Raw genomic sequence first — 17,448 nt, 5'->3', positions numbered from 1 at the left:
ATAAACTTGCCTCAAAATCTAAACTTCAGTCTTTATAGATTTCTTACCAAGTTCTGATGATTTAAAGAGTAATGGTAGTAGAATTTTCATTGAACCTTATAGGTCAATTAAGAGGATTTTCGTTTAATATTTAGTTCAAATCTGTAGAATTTTATTGACCATATTTTGACATTATTATGTTTTGCATTCTATAACTAGGTTTAAGGGGGGATTGAAATACTTTCCTACTGTTAATATTTATTTTACAATTAATTAGTTTGGCTAGTGGCCACTTTTTTATCTACAGGAGGTGGAATAGTTTCTCTACCATGGATTTTATTGCCATCCAAATCAAGAGCAAAATTATGGTCGACTGGATTAGCTAGAGCCTTTTCAATTTCAGCGTCGAGCATTTCAGGTAGAATAAAGTGTTTTGAAGACTCAATTTCTTTGCTGACAATCTCACTCTGCAATTTCATGTGTTCCTCCCTTTTCTTCTCAGTAATTAGTTTTTGCTGTCTAGCTTTTGAAATTGCTTCTTCAAGCTCTTCATCTGATCTAGCTTCTCTCAAAACTTTCTGTTTGGCATTCCATTCATCATTGATTCTCATACAATTTCTTAAATCTTCTTCGAACTCTTTTCTTTTCAAATCTGTGTCTTCTTTTTGCTGAAATTCCTCATTGTATTTCAGTGTTAGAAACTTTGTTATGGTTTTCAATTCTGTTCTATACTTGTTGTATAATCTTTTTATTTCGACAGTTTCTTCTTCTGGTATTTGCGGTCTGGGGGATACTCTGAAAATTTTACTTTTTGCAGTGCCTTTCCACATAGGCTTTCTCGGTTTCCTTCTCCATCTAACTACATTTACATTCACTAAATTAGAAGTTATTGGGTAGGCGTCTAAACCTAAATTTTTGAAACTATTCATTAATCGTAGCATTTTCCCAAAATCTATCAAATTTACAAATTTTTAGAGGTTATCTAATGATAAAATATGTCATTTTGATTCTTCTTTGTTTGATATCTACAGTTTATGGATAAAATTGAAGTCAACTCAGTTTGCAAAGAATTTAAATTTAGAAATCTCTTCTCAAATCTAAAATCTATCGATTCCTTGATTCGTCATCGCTGATAAGTATTTTGGAGAGAAATGTTAAATTTTAAATACAGTAGTTCAATAATCTCTTTATGAGGCTCGTGCATTGATCGTTCTCTCCTTGTTTCCTGTCAAATTAAGTTGTCAAAAATAATAATCAATTTTCCTGTATTTTCTTATAAAATTTTCTTTTATTTCTGATTCAGATAGACGTAAATTGGAGTTTTTGGATCTTTGGTTGGATTTTGCATTTTGTCGTACTTTTTTGTAAAGAAAATAAAACCTATTGCCTTTCAAAATGAATAATACAAGCCCGACAACAGGTGAGTGATATATTTCTTTTTTGCTTAATCGCATTGTCTTTCAAAGGGTGTAGGGTTGTATTCTACCTATAATGAGATTAATATTTCAAATGTTATTATTGGTGGAGTTTCGATTCTTGCTCATTGGTGCCTATCAAATGACCTTTCTTAAACCGATTTACCGTTATGACGCGTCATCTAGTTGTTTCAGCAATTTCATTCTCATATGTACAGATTTTCATCAACCATGAACAGTGGTGTTTCTCGTTCGGTGTTCACAAATCCATTTGAAACCTGCCAGAAATATGTTTCTTCTGCTTGAGTGTAAGCAAATGTTTCAGAAGAAATATGTTTTTTACCACAATTAAGTGAGGGCTTTGTTAAAAAAAAAGAAACATTGTGGAGAAAGAAGTGAAAACAGAATAATGCTGAGCAACTGGATTCAAAAATGAATCATGATGAAAATGCTCACAGGGAACATAATTCCTTAGAAGGTTTCATTGAAGATCCATATGTTCCAACAGCTGATGTGCAAACTCCAAGTTTTGATGATCCAGATCACGAAAGTATATTCGTTATACAGGATGAGATATTACGTCCAACTCGTCTAGAGTTTGATGATCTACCAAATTCTTTTTGTGATAATGATGATTCTTTGAAAGTAGAAGCTGAATTTATTAAAGTGAATGCTCTCTTAAGGAGAGAAAAAATATCTGTCCGTGTTACATATTCAGATCTCAGCAAACCATGTAAAATAAATTTACCAACAGGCAATTCCAAGAAATATTATGATTATGGCACAGGTAACATTTCCATAGGATACTACTTAATATATTTTTTAGTGAAATATTGATTATGAATATAAAACGAAGGATAACTTAGGGTTGTGTGTGTTAAGTTTCTGCTATTGATAAATAATGAATATTATCATAATCATCTTATCACCTTTCATAGTGCATTATTGTTCCTAATACAGTTGGTATTTTATTATGAATAGGGAAGTTATTTGTTTCGTTAAGATTATCCTTATTAATGTTCGATAAAATTTACCTCATACTCATACACTTTGATACATTTAAACTATCAGTTATATTCAAAATTGAATAATTTTTTTAAAAAAACTTGAGAATTAAGACAATCCATTGAAATTGTTTCGTTCAAGAAAAATTCATCATTGTTGATTTTTTAACAAAAAAAAAAAAATTTCCACTGTTTTTTGATAATTGTGATAACACTCTTGGTCTTACAGAAACAGCAATGGCTGCTGGAGACCAACTGCCTGAATTGGCCAATTTAACCCTAGAAGAAAGGGCCAAGAAGGAGGAGGAATGGAAACAGGAGTTAGCTCAGGTTGATGATGAGATTGCAACTCTGCAGACAGTTCTCAATGCTAAGAGGAAACGTGCTGCAGAACTGAAGAAACTTCTAGGCATCAGTGTTCTAAAAGAGTTGTCTGATGATTTGAACCAAGGAATCAAAAATGTCAAAGAAAGTAATGTGTAAGTATGAAAAAAAGGCAACATTAGAATAAGACCATAAAAAATTTCAATAATTATTCTTTGTAATTTCTTACTGCTTTTTCAGTTTATTATGTAATTTTTTCTTAAATATTTTCTCATTTCATTTAGTTGTATTGATTTTTTTTAATTTGTGTTTTATTATGTTTTTTGTTTTTATTTTCTGATAGGTATCAATCTGTGGAAAATACAGTTGGTCAAGTAACAAAAGCTGTAACAGAAGCTCCCATGTAAGTATTGAGGGTACTGGGAGGAATTAGTTCGGTTTTTGGGCCTTTTCAAACGAATATATTTGAGCTTCAATGTATACACGAGTATCAATATATTTTTTTTCAGTTATCAGAAGACTACTTCTCTGTTTGGTGGATTAACTAGCAACATCAGCACTAAGTTTGGGCAAATGAAGCAATCAGATTCTTTCCGTTCTATTGAGGAAAAAGTTGGATCTGCTTATGAAAATGTCAAAGTGAGCACAATTCAATCTGAATGACCTCATGTAGTTTATGTCGATATGCACAGGGTGTCTCACTGGCAGTGTCTATTAGAAATATATATTCGATGTGTTCTAAATTTTTCACAAAGACTTCAGAAATATGAACATTCCTTTCTGAAATATTTGCAAGGACTTATAACTTCTGAGCACTCCCTGCAGTACACCCTGTATTCCTTTGATATGAATACCTGAAGGTCTTTCCATAAAATGCATAATGTATAGTTCAATATTATTTAGAACAGGGTGTTTTGATTAATGCCAAAACCAGTTTTTTTTCTTTTTCATTCCTTTTGCAAATTATTGTTCTGCAATTTCAATAACTTTTTACAATTCATAGTGACATGGTATTATTGAAAGGCTTTCATAGAATGAGTGAACAGGAAATTGGTGGTTATGGGGTATTCTGAAGTTTTTCTTTTCTTCCAGGAAACTATGGTAATTTGGCTTGTAGTTCCTGCATGATTTTTCCTTGCACTTAGACTATCATTGGTTTCAATGCACATTGTATATTGTGGTAGTAGCATTACATCAATGTTTGTTCCATAAATTGATAATGTTTCGGTAACTTTATCTTTTAGATTACTTACTTTCATTGAAGGAATTGAAGTTATCAGATGAAAATATCGATTGTTGTATGCATGAGATGTATGAGAAAACAGTTCTTAGTAATGAAGGCCCCTGTCATTTTAAATAAGATTGGAGAAGAAAGGATTGTACTTATAAATTTGACTACACAATCCTGATTTAAAGAATATGATAACTTGATTTCCTTCTATGTATTTTCTGCTGATTCAGGCATATTTTCAGACAAAAGTTGTCTCAAGATCAAATTCCCAGCAGAGCTTAGGAGATGAAGGTTCAAGATCACGCTCAGGCTCAGTAGCTACTAGTCCCACTATTCCAGAAGAAAAACCATTGGTCTAGACATCGGATTGGAAATGATGTAAAAACCTAAAGGCCTTTTCAGCGTTTCTTATATTTCTATAACAACTAATATTAATTTTTCTCATTCTATAGCACATATTCCTAGGAAACCAGGGAATACCTTTATTTGTCTATTCAGACCTGTGAATTTATTTGTTATTGTTTACCCTATTGAAGTATATATAACACTCTGAAGATCTTATGGTGGCTGAAGAAACTTAATTGCTTCAATTATTTATTAGTTTTGTACAGAATTTAGGTTTTAAAATCCGACTATTATTAATTATTATAAATGTCGTCTATATGAAGTTATATTTTTTGCAATGATGCTTTAAAATGTTTAGATTATTGTTATAAATACCCAGATGTTGAAAAATGTAGCCAGTTCTAGTAGTTGGAACTTGATTTTGCCTTCACCATTCAACTGATGGAGTATTTAGGCAATAATATAGTGATTTATTGTAAGTGATGTAACTCATAATAAATATATTGAAATAATCAAATGTGATTTCATTTATTATAAAATAGCTATGCCCGCTCTCCTGGCAGGACCAATTTTCCTACCCTACTCTGCTACACCCAACTTCACCATACTCTGCTTTACTTTTTTTTGTAGTTTGAAGCCTTGGAGAGTAGAGCGAAAATTGGTTGTGCCAATCCGGAGATTGCACCAAACCAATAGACAGGCAAAAATTTTAAAGAGTTGATATGTCTAATAACATGCAAATCAACCAAAAAATTCAAAATTGGAAAATTACAGGCGCCCCAAATTTATTTATTAGGGGAGACTAGGGAGCATTGATACATGGGGAGGCTTGATACAGGCTTATTTATATCCGCGATCTGTAGCCGTTTTCAAAAGTATTATACTAGTGAACACTATTCTTTGGCAGAGGCCATTGCGTGACGTTAATCTGCAAGGCTAACAGTAGTTTGTTTGTGAAATATTCAACAAAATGTGTTTCGAGGTGAGAAATTGTAAGTTTTTACTCAAGGTACCTAAGGGTTTTATGATCATGCATTCATTCTTCGGCATAAACAAACATTTCACTGGGAAATATGCATAAAACTACTCAATTTACAGTTTTATTCGCTTTTCAAAATATATGGGTATAAGATGAAAACATAAATCACTTTAAAAATTGCTTTCAGGGAGGTTTGAGACATTTGTCGTGGGGAGGCCTGATACATGTATAATCTTTAAAAAAATATTCCGTAGCTAGTTGGATAGGCCTACATGAAGGCGTCTTCAACATCCAACATATCAAAGGGATTTTTAAAAACCGTACAATCCCCATGTATTTAAGGAGGCCGACTTTTCTTGTGTGGAAGTGACTAACTGACAATTTCCTGATTTTTCTACACCTATAGGACCAAAGCAAGCCAGTATCATTGCTGACCTACCTACTGAGCTGAATAATCCTCTCGATTACTCTCCCAGTACATCGTATCAATCCTCCCATATGTGGGGAGGCTTGAGACAGTTTGCATGTTTTTGTGTTCAACGTTCTGTACAGAATAAGATGTTTATGTTTTGCGACTTCTATATTTATTTTGTTGAACGATTAATTGAAGAATTATATAATATAAGAAAAGTCCTGTTTCTTCATATAATTCCGTTTCCAGAATAAAAATTCCAAAAAACGTATCAACCCTCCCCAGTCTCCCCTACTCTTAAAAATTGAAGTGGACGTTGACGATTATGGCTTCTGGTGTGCACAAGCATTTTTGTCGATTATCATAAACTTGTCGCCGATTGCTGCCACAAAAGGAACAATAAAATAGGTTCCACAATCAAATCATGATATAGCTTACCAATGTCATGGTTGCGCTTAAGAGAATAATAATATCATCTGTGCGAATATCAAATTTTTGAGCAGTTTAATTACAGATGGGATGGAATGAAAAAATATCATAGGTAATAATATTTTATTCGAAATGTATTCTTCACAATAGAAGAGTTTCTCTTTCACTGCTGCCTCGCTCTTAAACAAGCACTCTATTAAACATATACCACAATATAAACACCACGAAAATCACTCCAGAGCGTATTTTTTCTATTTATGTGATGTATTCTGTCTCCTTTCACTAAAATAAATACGTTTTTCTAAGAATTATGGCATTTGAGTGATCCTTAGAATTCACACGAAAATCAAAAAAATATGAGCTCTTATGCTATGTTATCTTCTTTTTCGTATAGATTTCCCTATTCTGCGTAGCATCTTTGGTTCTTTCGTTTTTCATCATAACATTGCGGATATTCTGAAAGGGCATTTCGACCAAGAGGGTTAAAACGATAGACGCTGCAACTATGACAATTGTCTCATGGAGGTTGATCTAAAAAAAAGGGTCAAGTCATTTGACGAATAGTTTCAGAGATACAGAACTTTTTCACTATTTTCTAGCGATTCACACGAAAATTTGCACAAGTCTTGACAAAAAATTGCATATGACTTTGAAACAGAACACATTGCAAAATGTAGTCAAATTTTGCCGTAATTTCACTTGATACTAGAACTCACATTTGTTCTCCAGAACGAATAGGAATCTGCATATCTTGTCGTACCCACATTGTAGAAGAATATTGGGAATTGGGTCAGATATACAGTATACGAAATCTTTGTCCAAAGAGAAAATCCTGGCCAGGAAAAGAATCTTCCCAGAAAATCTGAAAGAATCTTGAACTAAAATTTGCAAATGACGATTTAGAAATTTTCGATATTTTTGAGTAGGCTTTATCCAACCTATACTTAAGGCGTTGAGCAAATTAACATCTTTTTTTATTATTATTATTACCTTCATGGCCAACATGCACGGAAAATATTATCCAACCAAAAGCAATACACCAAAATATTGGTGCAAATGCAGCATACCAAGCAGCATCCACTGGATTATAAATATAGTGTATGCTTCCCATATAAGCAGGTCCCAAGAATGAAATTAGGAAACTCAGTAATGCGATCGAATTTCCAATCCTTATTTGCATCTAGAAAAAACCAATTTCTATGTAGTAGGTAACACAACATGGCATCAATAAATTTGCAACTCTATAAAATTATATAGGCGAAGGAATGATTTTTAGATTACCTTCGAAAGAGTGAAATTTTTCAATGTTCTCAGATAGTAACCTAAGAGGATACCCATTATATAGACAGTGGCTCTATGTACGGGCAAAATGTACATATTATCTGCTGTATCGAATAGCTGTTTTATCCTGAAAAAATAATTTCAGTCTTTAGTCGGTCATATAGTTGACAATAAAAAGGAGCAGTGTGGTTTTTTATATCAAATTTCTATTTTCCAAAATTTGTGTGGGTAGTTATAAAGGTATAATGCAGATATTGATATACTTACGATGTGCCGAAGTGGATATAATTGCTTAGCCGTAAACTGTAAGTCACATGATATCGCCATATGGTTGAGGCAACGGCAAGTCCAATCAGTATACCAAGGCCTTTTTTCTGATACTTCCAGAGTATAAGAATCAGAAACGGCGAGAAAAAAAATAGTTGTGTGTCAATTCCCAAGTGGTGAGTATGTGTAAGGCACTACAAGAAATTTCATTCAAATTTCGGTGAAATTGTACGGAAAGGAACATATTCACCATTTCTCCAAATCCAAAATAATTATGAATAAAGAGCATGTTTCTCCACCAGTTTTGCTTGCAAATTTCGGAATGATGGGTTATCACCTGATTCCACATAGGCCCAGAATCTACCCACGGAAGGACGAAGGTGCAGAAGGCTATTAAGGCGGCGAACGCTGGCAAGATACGGAACATCCTATTCGTATATTCTTCTCTGATATTTATCTTATTATTTTTCTCCAATTTTCCGAAAAGAGAGTAGGCTGTTAGAGTTCCTGCGATCATGATGAAGGGATCCGTGTAAAGGCTGGCAGCTCTGGCTAAAACTGTCCATGGCCTTGCTATAAACTAAAATGTTTTAATTAACAAAACGAAAATAAGTCTTTTGTTTAGATACGTTACAAATTATTTGTAACGCTGGGTGTAAATTCGAGTTCAAAAATAGATACATCGACTTATTTATTTCCAAAATTCAAGATCGTGACAAATGTCGGTTTCGTAATATTTATTACGAAACCAGTAATATAGGGAGAAAAAATAAAAATGAATAATGAACTATTTACTCACCTCCACCATGTTTGTCCTGTTATGATAAGGTACGAAAAATATGGCCATCGACTTGTGAGATAAGACCAGTAAAATGGAATTGAGGAACCTAATTCCGTGTACCGCTTTGATATTATCGTGTTTTTTAACAGTAACAAGCGAATTCCAGTTCTTCTTCAAGGAGAATGAAGTAATATACTCATCTGAAAATTGTGAAGAAAAAAATTTACTATAAAATGTCATCAATTTTCTTGTATAATTTTTTAATGTATTCAGATAATTGATTATTATAATTTTAATGTTTGGCATCCGAATGGCTGTTGCAAAATGGTGAAGGAACCAGTAATTATAAAAATTCGTGCAGGAGAAATTTTCGAAATTTCTTCCTATATTCAAGACAGAATTTCAATATTGAATTGAGGAATTCTCATTATTGAGAATTCATTACTTCAAGATTTGTTATTATCTGAGAATTTTCTACGTTTTTTCTATAGCGACGCTTGACAACATCCAGTGAATTTTCAATAAATTCCTCCTTGTATTCCATATTCCATACGAAAAACAAACATGTTTTCTTAAAGCTTAAGTGAGGTTGAGTTAAATAAATGAACTTCTTGGAAAGTTGCGTAAAAATACCGAAAAAAATATAATGGTATATATATGAGGCATGCTCGAGAGGGCTTCTTTCAGTTAACTTATTAACTTATGATGAAAATGTTCTAGGGAAGTTATGACTTCCATGAAGTCCACATTGTGCGCAAATTGAACTAGACATTGAAATACAGAATGCATTATTCCAGTCTGGAGGTTAATACCAATGGATTCACTCGACCATCATTCTCGAACATTGTGGATTGAATTTGCAATAATACGCTCCATCTTAATAGCTGCAACTCAAGTTGCAATAATAAGGAACTCCATATCAGTTGCGATCAAAAATGGACAATGGAAGTAGTAAGGTGGGAAAAGCTTTGCTGCAGTACACATAACAATGAGTTGACAAGAGACACCATGAAAAGATGGATTATGGATTGTTGATGGATTTTATGACTTTTACATTCGGATTTACGATTTGTTCATTGGCTACTCTCAGGCAAATATTTAACTAGTTTATAGCATCTTATTGAATGTAGGACTGAAGTCATTCAGCCACACATTGGAGTGTGCAATTGAAAAAACACTGAAGATTCATGAAATATCTACAAACGATGGGTTTATGCAGCGTTACTAAGAGCTGTACGGATCTTGTTTTTTCAGATGTTTTCTTATTTCGTATGCTATCATTTATTCAGTTCGACAGAAAATTCTTCCCTTTCTTTCATGGGACACGTAGTTCTCCATTCAAATCATAAGGAACATTGTAGAGTACCAAAAAATCCCATTCTAAGTATGTTTTCTTTTTCTACCTTCAATTCCATACACATCTACTGGTCAATTGATTTCAATGTCTCAGCATTTCAATCGTCCCCACACAACTGGGTCATTAGATTACTCATTCAATTTACATAATATGTAGTTACTTTCTTTGTATTTGTTGTTGACAAGAATAAATTTTTACTTACTTGCATTTTCGACGGTGATATAATCGTACAATGTGGCACATCCTACGAAAATTGCAAAAGCGGCGAAAAATAACCTGAAATGATTCGATAGATTCAATTGGATGTCCACATTTGGGGATTAATGTTCACTCACATTCCCAATATGGAAGAAATTGGTAGTTTCTTTGGTCTGGATGTTTGGCACATTGATGATTGAACTTCGGCTTTTATGTCGAGTTCAGTGTTTTGTGAGATGGTGCTCGTGAATTCTTCAAGGGCAAGTTGGACATCTGAGGAGGAACAACCATCCGGCACACAAATTGCCCAATTTATACTTGAAAACCTGGGAACCCTATGACCAGGCTGTAAAACAACCGATAATTTTCAATATCTATCCGAATATTCAAAAGAGGATGACCGACAAATCGGTAATGAATGAGAATTAGAAAATATTCTTCATTGTCAAATTTTAAGAATACGAACAGTTCTGTAACATAATTATGAAAAAAAAACTAGTCCCGGAAAACCTAGCATTTTTTCATTCTCTTTCATGTTCAATGAATTCTTACTTTGAGCTCTTTATCTCAATATTTTTTTTAGTCATGTGTATAAAACTGATCGAGTCATAATGAGTTATGAAAAATTTAAAAAACCAGATAAACCTTCGTTAGATATTCTTGATCAAATAGTCGAAAAGTATAACATTTATTAGACATATGGTGCTAATAGCTGAATTGTTTACATCCAAGGAATTTATTCTAAGCCATTTCGAGGCCACTTCTTATTTCGTCCGTAGCTGAGCAGAATCCTCAAATAAAAATGACTCAATAACCGAGAATAAATTAAGGAAACCGTATACATCCGGAAACCACAAGAAGATTCTGGACTTTCGCAAAATCCTTCTTGAGAGCATGAATGCGTAAATACCAATTTATTCATATTTAGACTCTTTCGGGATTGTCCAATTTATGTGTATCTCCAGAAAACATCTCACCATATTATTATGGCATAGTATTTGCGGCAGGAAAACCCAATTTTCAGACCCCATTCAAGGTGAGATATCCAGAAATGTTTTTGAGTCACACATAAATTGGGTATCTCTTCAGTTTAGGATTATGTTGTAATCTATATCACAAAAAGGAAACTGAAGTAAAATTATTCATGATTGAAATTTCATTGGTAAAACGTTGGATAGAATAGAATAATCCAAAAGTATGGAAATAGGCAAACAAATTCTACAAAAAGAAACTGTTGTATCGCGATACAACTTCAGTTGTACTTTTGTTTTGCTTTTTTTGTGATTATTGACCTGAACAAAGTATAGTACATTCGTTGAACACCAATTTTGTCAGTTCTGTTATTCCACATCACTTTTCTCAGTTTTTCTGGACATATTGTCCAGAATTGTTTATTTATTATTTTTAATTTGATAACATTAAACTTACATCTTCCAATCGACTTTTGAAATGAAAATGAGCATGTAGAAGTCTGTGCAGAGCTGAAATGTAAGGACTATCTGGAGATTCAACCTGAAAGGATGCCAGGCAATACTGTCCATATATATCCTCTTCTTTCGAAATCGCACCTTGGCAGAGATCGTAGTCACCCAGTTGATTTATATTTCCACTTAGTAGTCCGGAAGGAATTTTGGCATTGGCATCATGCACTACAATCATTAGGAATCAATTGATACTTCAATTCAATTGATATTTAGAATAATATGTTCTTTCAACAAAACAGGACTCACTTTTAACTGCCCAAAACTCGAATTTGGCAAGAGCTTCCATGAATTTTCTACTGTGTGCTTTGCATCTGTTGCTTACTCCTTTGATCTTGCTCAGATCAAAGGGTGGTGGCAACGATGTGGTTAAATACTTCTTCAAATAATCCGTCGTTGACCTATACTGAGTATCTGGAAAAAAGAAGAATGCCAACTTTTGATTTATTTTCCATTAAAATTAATTGGCTGAAGAAGGATGAATATAACGAAAATTTAGGGGGTAAGTCTATTGTATGGAATTGTCCCTTTATTCGTTTATTCACACAGAAATTTTCGTAGACGAAGCAAAATTAATGAAATTCATTGAATCATTTAGAGATCCCTCAATTTTAATACACCAAAATGGATAAAACTCTGTGTGGTTCATTATAAAATCAGTAAAAGGCCAGAAAACTGCCGAACGATGTAACTATTTTTCTGTTGTTAGTATTGCTACATCTTCTAGATTAACCTCGATGAAAATTACAATTAACGGAATGAGTTGAAAACCATAGTTTTCCGAGTATCGTACGTACTTATGAAATTAAGAACTTAAAATCATGAATTAATAGGTAAATAAAAGATTACTGGTATTGGCGGTTCTGAAAACAAAAACAGATAAACAGCTATCATCATGCTATCTACCACAAACGATTAGCTCGTCAACGCACTCTTGACTTGGACGTTGACACAGACCTTCGATTGCTGTGGAGGGAAGTTACAAAAGAAGTAACTCTCGCTTTCATTGTAACGTAAGAAGTGCATCATCATTTAAACTTTAAAGGATAGGCGAATACTGGTGTAGATCTTTGATTGACCTTGGTTTTAGACGATTGACTGACACCGTTATTTTGGCTATTATTACATGTGCTATTGTATTTTATTCTTGGAGTAAGACAACCTTCATTGTGGTATTTGTAACTTTCTAACATTATCAGGTCACTACAAAAATTAACAGTAGATGTTTGTGTATTTGACGAGAGTAATTAGACAATAATTGCAAAAAAACGGACCTTCGGGATGGTTGCCTATTTTCAATAATAAATATTACACAATATAAATTTTTATTGCATTATTTATTGATATTCAAGACTAAAAACCTATATATGGTTGAAAATCCTGCAATAGAATTGTTAATTAGCACAAATTAATTCATCCTTCAGTTCATTCAAGAATCAATTATGGATTCGGCGTATACTTAAAGTATATGAACTTTTACATAACCCCAAAGAAAATGATCAAACTAATAACGCAGTTATTTGCCATGAAATTTGGTATACCCACATTTCACATTGAAATTATTTTTTCATGTTCTAAATGGAGTGACATCCTTCTGAAATCACGTTTCTTTCAGTTCTATATTGTTGTTGAGTATTAAGCCATGATTATTAATAACGCATCATTGTATCGAACATCATTACTGCAGCATATGTTTAGTTTTGGGCGAGGGAAAATTATACTGATTTCTTTTCATAAATTAATAACAAGAAATATGTGCACAAACATAATTACTGCAAAGTTTCCATATTTATCATAATTTCAGTTGTGAATGCATTAGAAAACATTCATTGTATACTCAATAATATTGAATGGAGCTCAATAAGAGAATTTTCGCAGAACTTGATCAATATATAAATTCATTTAACCCGCTAATTGTTCAGATAATATTTGAATAAATTTTTTCTTAAACGCTTCCTGGGATATCTTCAAATATTTCAAATATTTGCTCTTCATTACGTGACTAATTATTTTTAGTTAGTGAAAAATAGTTGAATTATTTGAATTCAAAAAAAGCAACTTCGTCATTAGCTAATAATATGTACTTATCCGTAGATTATCAGATCAGGATCAGAGGAAACGATCATTTTAAAATGGAAGAACTCTCTTATTGTTAATTATACTATATAGTCTATTACATCGGAAAACACTGAGTTAATCGTTTGAAACATTTCTTTATTCACATTACATTATAAGATGTATTTTGGTGAAAGAGATTTATTTTGGGAGTTTTTATACTTTTAAGAAATGTTCCACTTTTAGAATATTGAAATTTTACATCCTTATAAACATGAATTTAATGACATGAAAAATACTTGGGGATTTACACAGATATGGAAAGATGATCCAGCATTATCCATGAATTCACGAATATAAATTCAATGAATTCCTCTAAACAAGTGTGATCTTACAAGGTTGGTAGATTCCAAAATTATCTTAGGATAATGGAGAATGATGAAGAGTAATGTTACTTGGGAATGTTGAATTTCTATAAATAACTATGATTTCTGAAATAATTATTTGGAGTTTTCTTCGAATCTAATGGTCAATGGATCTGTAAATGGAGATGCATTTTTCCATAATTAACTCCATTATAATTAACGACGAGAGTGTAAGCCAAAGAGCTTGAACCGGTGTATTTTCGGTATCGGAGCTTTTATGCATTTGATAAATTGAAAACACAAATCAAATTCAACGTTAGATTCCGTATGGGATGGTTCAACGACTTCTTGAGCTATGCATCCATACCGGGAACCGTAAACTTGCAACATCTTATTGATAAGTTTATCAGATAACATAATACATCGACTTGGACTGATCTGGATTTCGTAATCATCATTTTCGAAGGAGAATATACTTAATTTCATATGGACAGTTGCTGTGCTGAATAACAGATGAGGGATAAAAAGAATCTAGACTTAAATATGAAATTATATAAATGATATATAAAATCGAGCATAAAAAATATATGGAGCCAAAACTGAACCGAATATTAGTCTTCATCTTCATAGAGCAACAAAATAATAATGTTAGAAATGCTCGATCTTACAAGATTCACACATATTAATCGATTTAAGTCATCAAAATCTTGTTCTTGATATACCATTTTCCCTCACGCAAAACAAATATGCAACATTGCATTTCTATTGTGCGAAAATCAATCAGAATGACTTGAAACTTTTACAAAAATAGGTACAGGTGTCATTATCTCTGAGGAGTGAAAGGAACCTGTAGAACCAATGGTCCATTGCCGAACTTTATCAAGAATTTTGCAACACTTTTTACTCTCCGTATTCACGAATTACTCAATAATAATGAGAGTTTGGTGATTTTGTTAAACATCAGTAACTACAATTAAAATTATGAGGGTTTCGGTTAACCTTCAAGTATTATAATTCAGCAACCAAAGCTAGCATATCTCACTAAACCCACTATCCGGTCCCATAACTCTGTTTCGCGGGAAGTTTTTACTAACATTGTTATGATTTCAGAAACTTTCGTTATAATTTAAGGAAAATTGCTGAATTCGTCGTATTTGGTCAGTTTTTCACTATATCTTGGCTTGGGAAGAAGTCAAGCAGATGTGAATAAGATAAGTGGTAGGTAACCCCCAATATTTCTCTTCGATAATTTATTACCTTATCTTCTTATCACCTACAATAAATATGTAATAAAAAGAATCAAACTAGCTCTTTTGCCTCGATATTGCTGCTAGTAGCAAAATCAACAATCACAATAACGAAAAAATAGAAATACTAAGAGAAAAATGATATTATTCTTTATATAATTCGATCGTTCTGTGTGTATAGAAAATTTCGGAACAAATCATTCTGAATTTCAAAGAAAGAAAATAATGTATGTATTGTCTTCCGTAAACATCAATCCATCCTTCCATAAATATCCAATTAGAATGTAGCAAAATCTTACTTTTATTATCCCGTAGAGTTTGATTGATTAATAGTATATTCGACAAGAAAACAACAAGTCTCAAAGCAATAAAGAATTGGAAAAATATTAGACATAGGCGAACATTTGTTTCAAATGTAATAAATATTTTATTAGCCCTTGGAAAAGGAGCTGGCTTTAACTGGACTCCTTCATTTGAGTCTTGAGATTATTTCAGGCCGTTACTCAGGTAAAGTGCTCTAAAAAAAACTATATTAGGGTGTCCCAAAATGAATGCAACAAAATTTGTCACAGATTCTCGAGACAAAATTAGAAAACTTTATGAATTGTTTTGAAAACGTTACATATGTCTTCATTTTTATCCTGTACGGTTCTTATTAAACCCCTAAGAGCAGAGCTTACACAAAATTGCCTTTCACGATCAACGGTTTGCGAGTAATTCGGTATCCAGAATGAAATCACTGAAACTTTTTAATTGCTGGGTATACCAAAGAAACAACAATTGAGATTCATCGAATTGACGTATATGGACCATAATTTGATTGATTCTAGATTTTCTGATCAAGCTTCGTGAAACCAAGAGTTTAAATCTGGATTTGGGACTGAAACCCATCGTTGACATCAATATGAATACCTGATAATCAAGCACCTAGTTAAATTGAGCGGTTTTGAGCAAGTGAAAAAACATAAAATATCTCTGATTTTAAGGCTTGTTGGTGCTGGCCCATAACTTCAACTTTCAAACGCTAGTGTATTACCGCTGTTTTTCACCGACAACCTGAAAATTTCAAATTTACTGCAAAAGTTAGGGAATAAGTTACCAGCGAACATGAACCAGATCTTAGACTTCTAGGATGTTGAAGATTTTTCGAAGCTTGAAGCAGTTCTTGTTTATTTTTGCCTTAAAATATAGCCTGTGGTCGTCTGAATGCATCTCAAAATGCCAAAATCAAGTGACTCAATTTTAAAAGCCATTGACCTCGAAAAGATTGACAGAATTGAGGTCCCCAAGCACACCTACCGGCTTGTATCAAATTCGAACCAATTTAGGAATAAAAATGAAGAAGAATATACTTTCAATGTTTGGTAAATTTCACTCACCTTTCTCGATGCATTCTGTAATATTTCTGAGACAATTCTTCGCGGAAGCATCCTCGTCTGTGATGGCCTCCACAAAATCAATCTCCAGATCTTCAACTCCATCAGCAGCATCTTCTTCCAACGCTAATGGTATCACCACACGATCAGTTCCCGATCTCACATGCGAAGATCTGTTGAAAATCAACTTGACGTTATCAACGTAATTTGAATTTCTATTGCAGTTGATGTGCGTGCAAACTATGTAAAGAGTCACTATAAATGCAATGGATATCGATTTCATTGTCAATTAGAATTAAACACCGATCACCATTTGAAAACAAATTCGCAATAAGTTGGACTGTCTGATGTATATGTGGAGGTTACAATTGTTGCATTTTTCTGTAGCTGGGACACTTTTTTGGGAGGTTGGATTTTCGTGTGCCGGCAATGTTGTGAGTATCGCATTGCGAAGGATTAAGTTTAAGACGTCAGTAAAAATTCGTAAGTCCTTCCCACCTCTGTGAGCTGGTGGAAGGAGTAGAGCTTCTTCATGAAACCGCCTAGCCGGATTACAGCTTCTCGAAGTTCTTCTATCTGTGGAACGTAAGAACTATGCGTATGAACTTGAATTATTTTTATGTTCTTTCTTACCAAGAAGATGGGTGTATACGCGATACGAGAATGATGTGTCTGGCCTTCAGATGGGTTTATTGGTGAAAATTTCGGAAGTAATTTATACGAACCGAAATAGTCGTAAAAATTGCTGAGAAGTCATCGAAGTTCAACGAATAACGCATTATATTTAATATTGTAACCTTAGATCTCAACCTCAAACTATCAACAATAAAGTATAATTACGGATAAGGACGAAAATATCAATTCTAGAAACTTGAGTTGAAATTATACCAAATTAACGATAGTTTTTCACTTCTACAGGTGT

At 33.1% G+C, this 17,448-nt stretch overlaps 3 protein-coding genes across 7 annotated transcripts; 1 reads left to right on the top strand and 2 right to left on the bottom strand.

The window, feature by feature from the left end:
• Nucleotides 1-225: 225 nt before the first annotated feature.
• On the bottom strand, nt 226-967 carry LOC123311301 (probable 28S ribosomal protein S26, mitochondrial). The gene has a single exon (XM_044895187.1). It carries the CDS (start codon nt 918-920, stop codon nt 249-251), a length of 672 nt encoding a protein of 223 aa, XP_044751122.1. The 5' UTR covers nt 921-967; the 3' UTR covers nt 226-248.
• Nucleotides 968-1,492: 525 nt separating this feature from the next.
• On the top strand, nt 1,493-4,815 carry LOC123311870. Of its 5 annotated transcripts, none has more exons than XR_006537537.1 (6): nt 1,505-2,181; nt 2,628-2,877; nt 3,066-3,125; nt 3,232-3,361; nt 3,815-3,902; nt 4,196-4,286. XR_006537537.1 is itself a non-coding variant. In XM_044895979.1 (6 exons), the coding sequence occupies exons 1-6, from the start codon at nt 1,827-1,829 to the stop codon at nt 4,310-4,312; spliced, it is 921 nt and encodes a 306-aa protein (XP_044751914.1). In that variant the 5' UTR covers nt 1,566-1,826; the 3' UTR covers nt 4,313-4,815. The 5 variants fall into 5 exon arrangements, 3 of the variants coding, with proteins under 3 accessions (XP_044751916.1, XP_044751915.1, XP_044751914.1); XR_006537538.1 differs by having other exon boundaries at nt 1,509-2,181; nt 3,726-3,823; XM_044895979.1 differs by having other exon boundaries at nt 1,566-2,181; nt 3,815-3,823; nt 4,196-4,815.
• A 1,412-nt stretch (nt 4,816-6,227) lies between these two features.
• LOC123312032 (nose resistant to fluoxetine protein 6-like) lies at nt 6,228-16,963 on the bottom strand. The gene is made up of 12 exons (XM_044896206.1): nt 16,530-16,963; nt 11,733-11,897; nt 11,431-11,651; nt 10,140-10,348; nt 10,007-10,080; nt 8,466-8,647; nt 7,917-8,246; nt 7,667-7,860; nt 7,400-7,526; nt 7,109-7,298; nt 6,835-6,980; nt 6,228-6,649 (listed from the first exon to the last, which is right to left on the bottom strand). The coding sequence occupies exons 1-12, from the start codon at nt 16,807-16,809 to the stop codon at nt 6,488-6,490; spliced, it is 2,280 nt and encodes a 759-aa protein (XP_044752141.1). The 5' UTR covers nt 16,810-16,963; the 3' UTR covers nt 6,228-6,487.
• Between the last annotated feature and the right edge of the window lie 485 nt (nt 16,964-17,448).

Source organism: Coccinella septempunctata, chromosome 4 (genome assembly GCF_907165205.1).
Source record: "Coccinella septempunctata chromosome 4, icCocSept1.1, whole genome shotgun sequence".
In the NCBI taxonomy this organism is placed as follows: domain Eukaryota; kingdom Metazoa; phylum Arthropoda; class Insecta; order Coleoptera; family Coccinellidae; genus Coccinella; species Coccinella septempunctata.
This window is presented reverse-complemented; position numbering and strand designations above follow the sequence as displayed.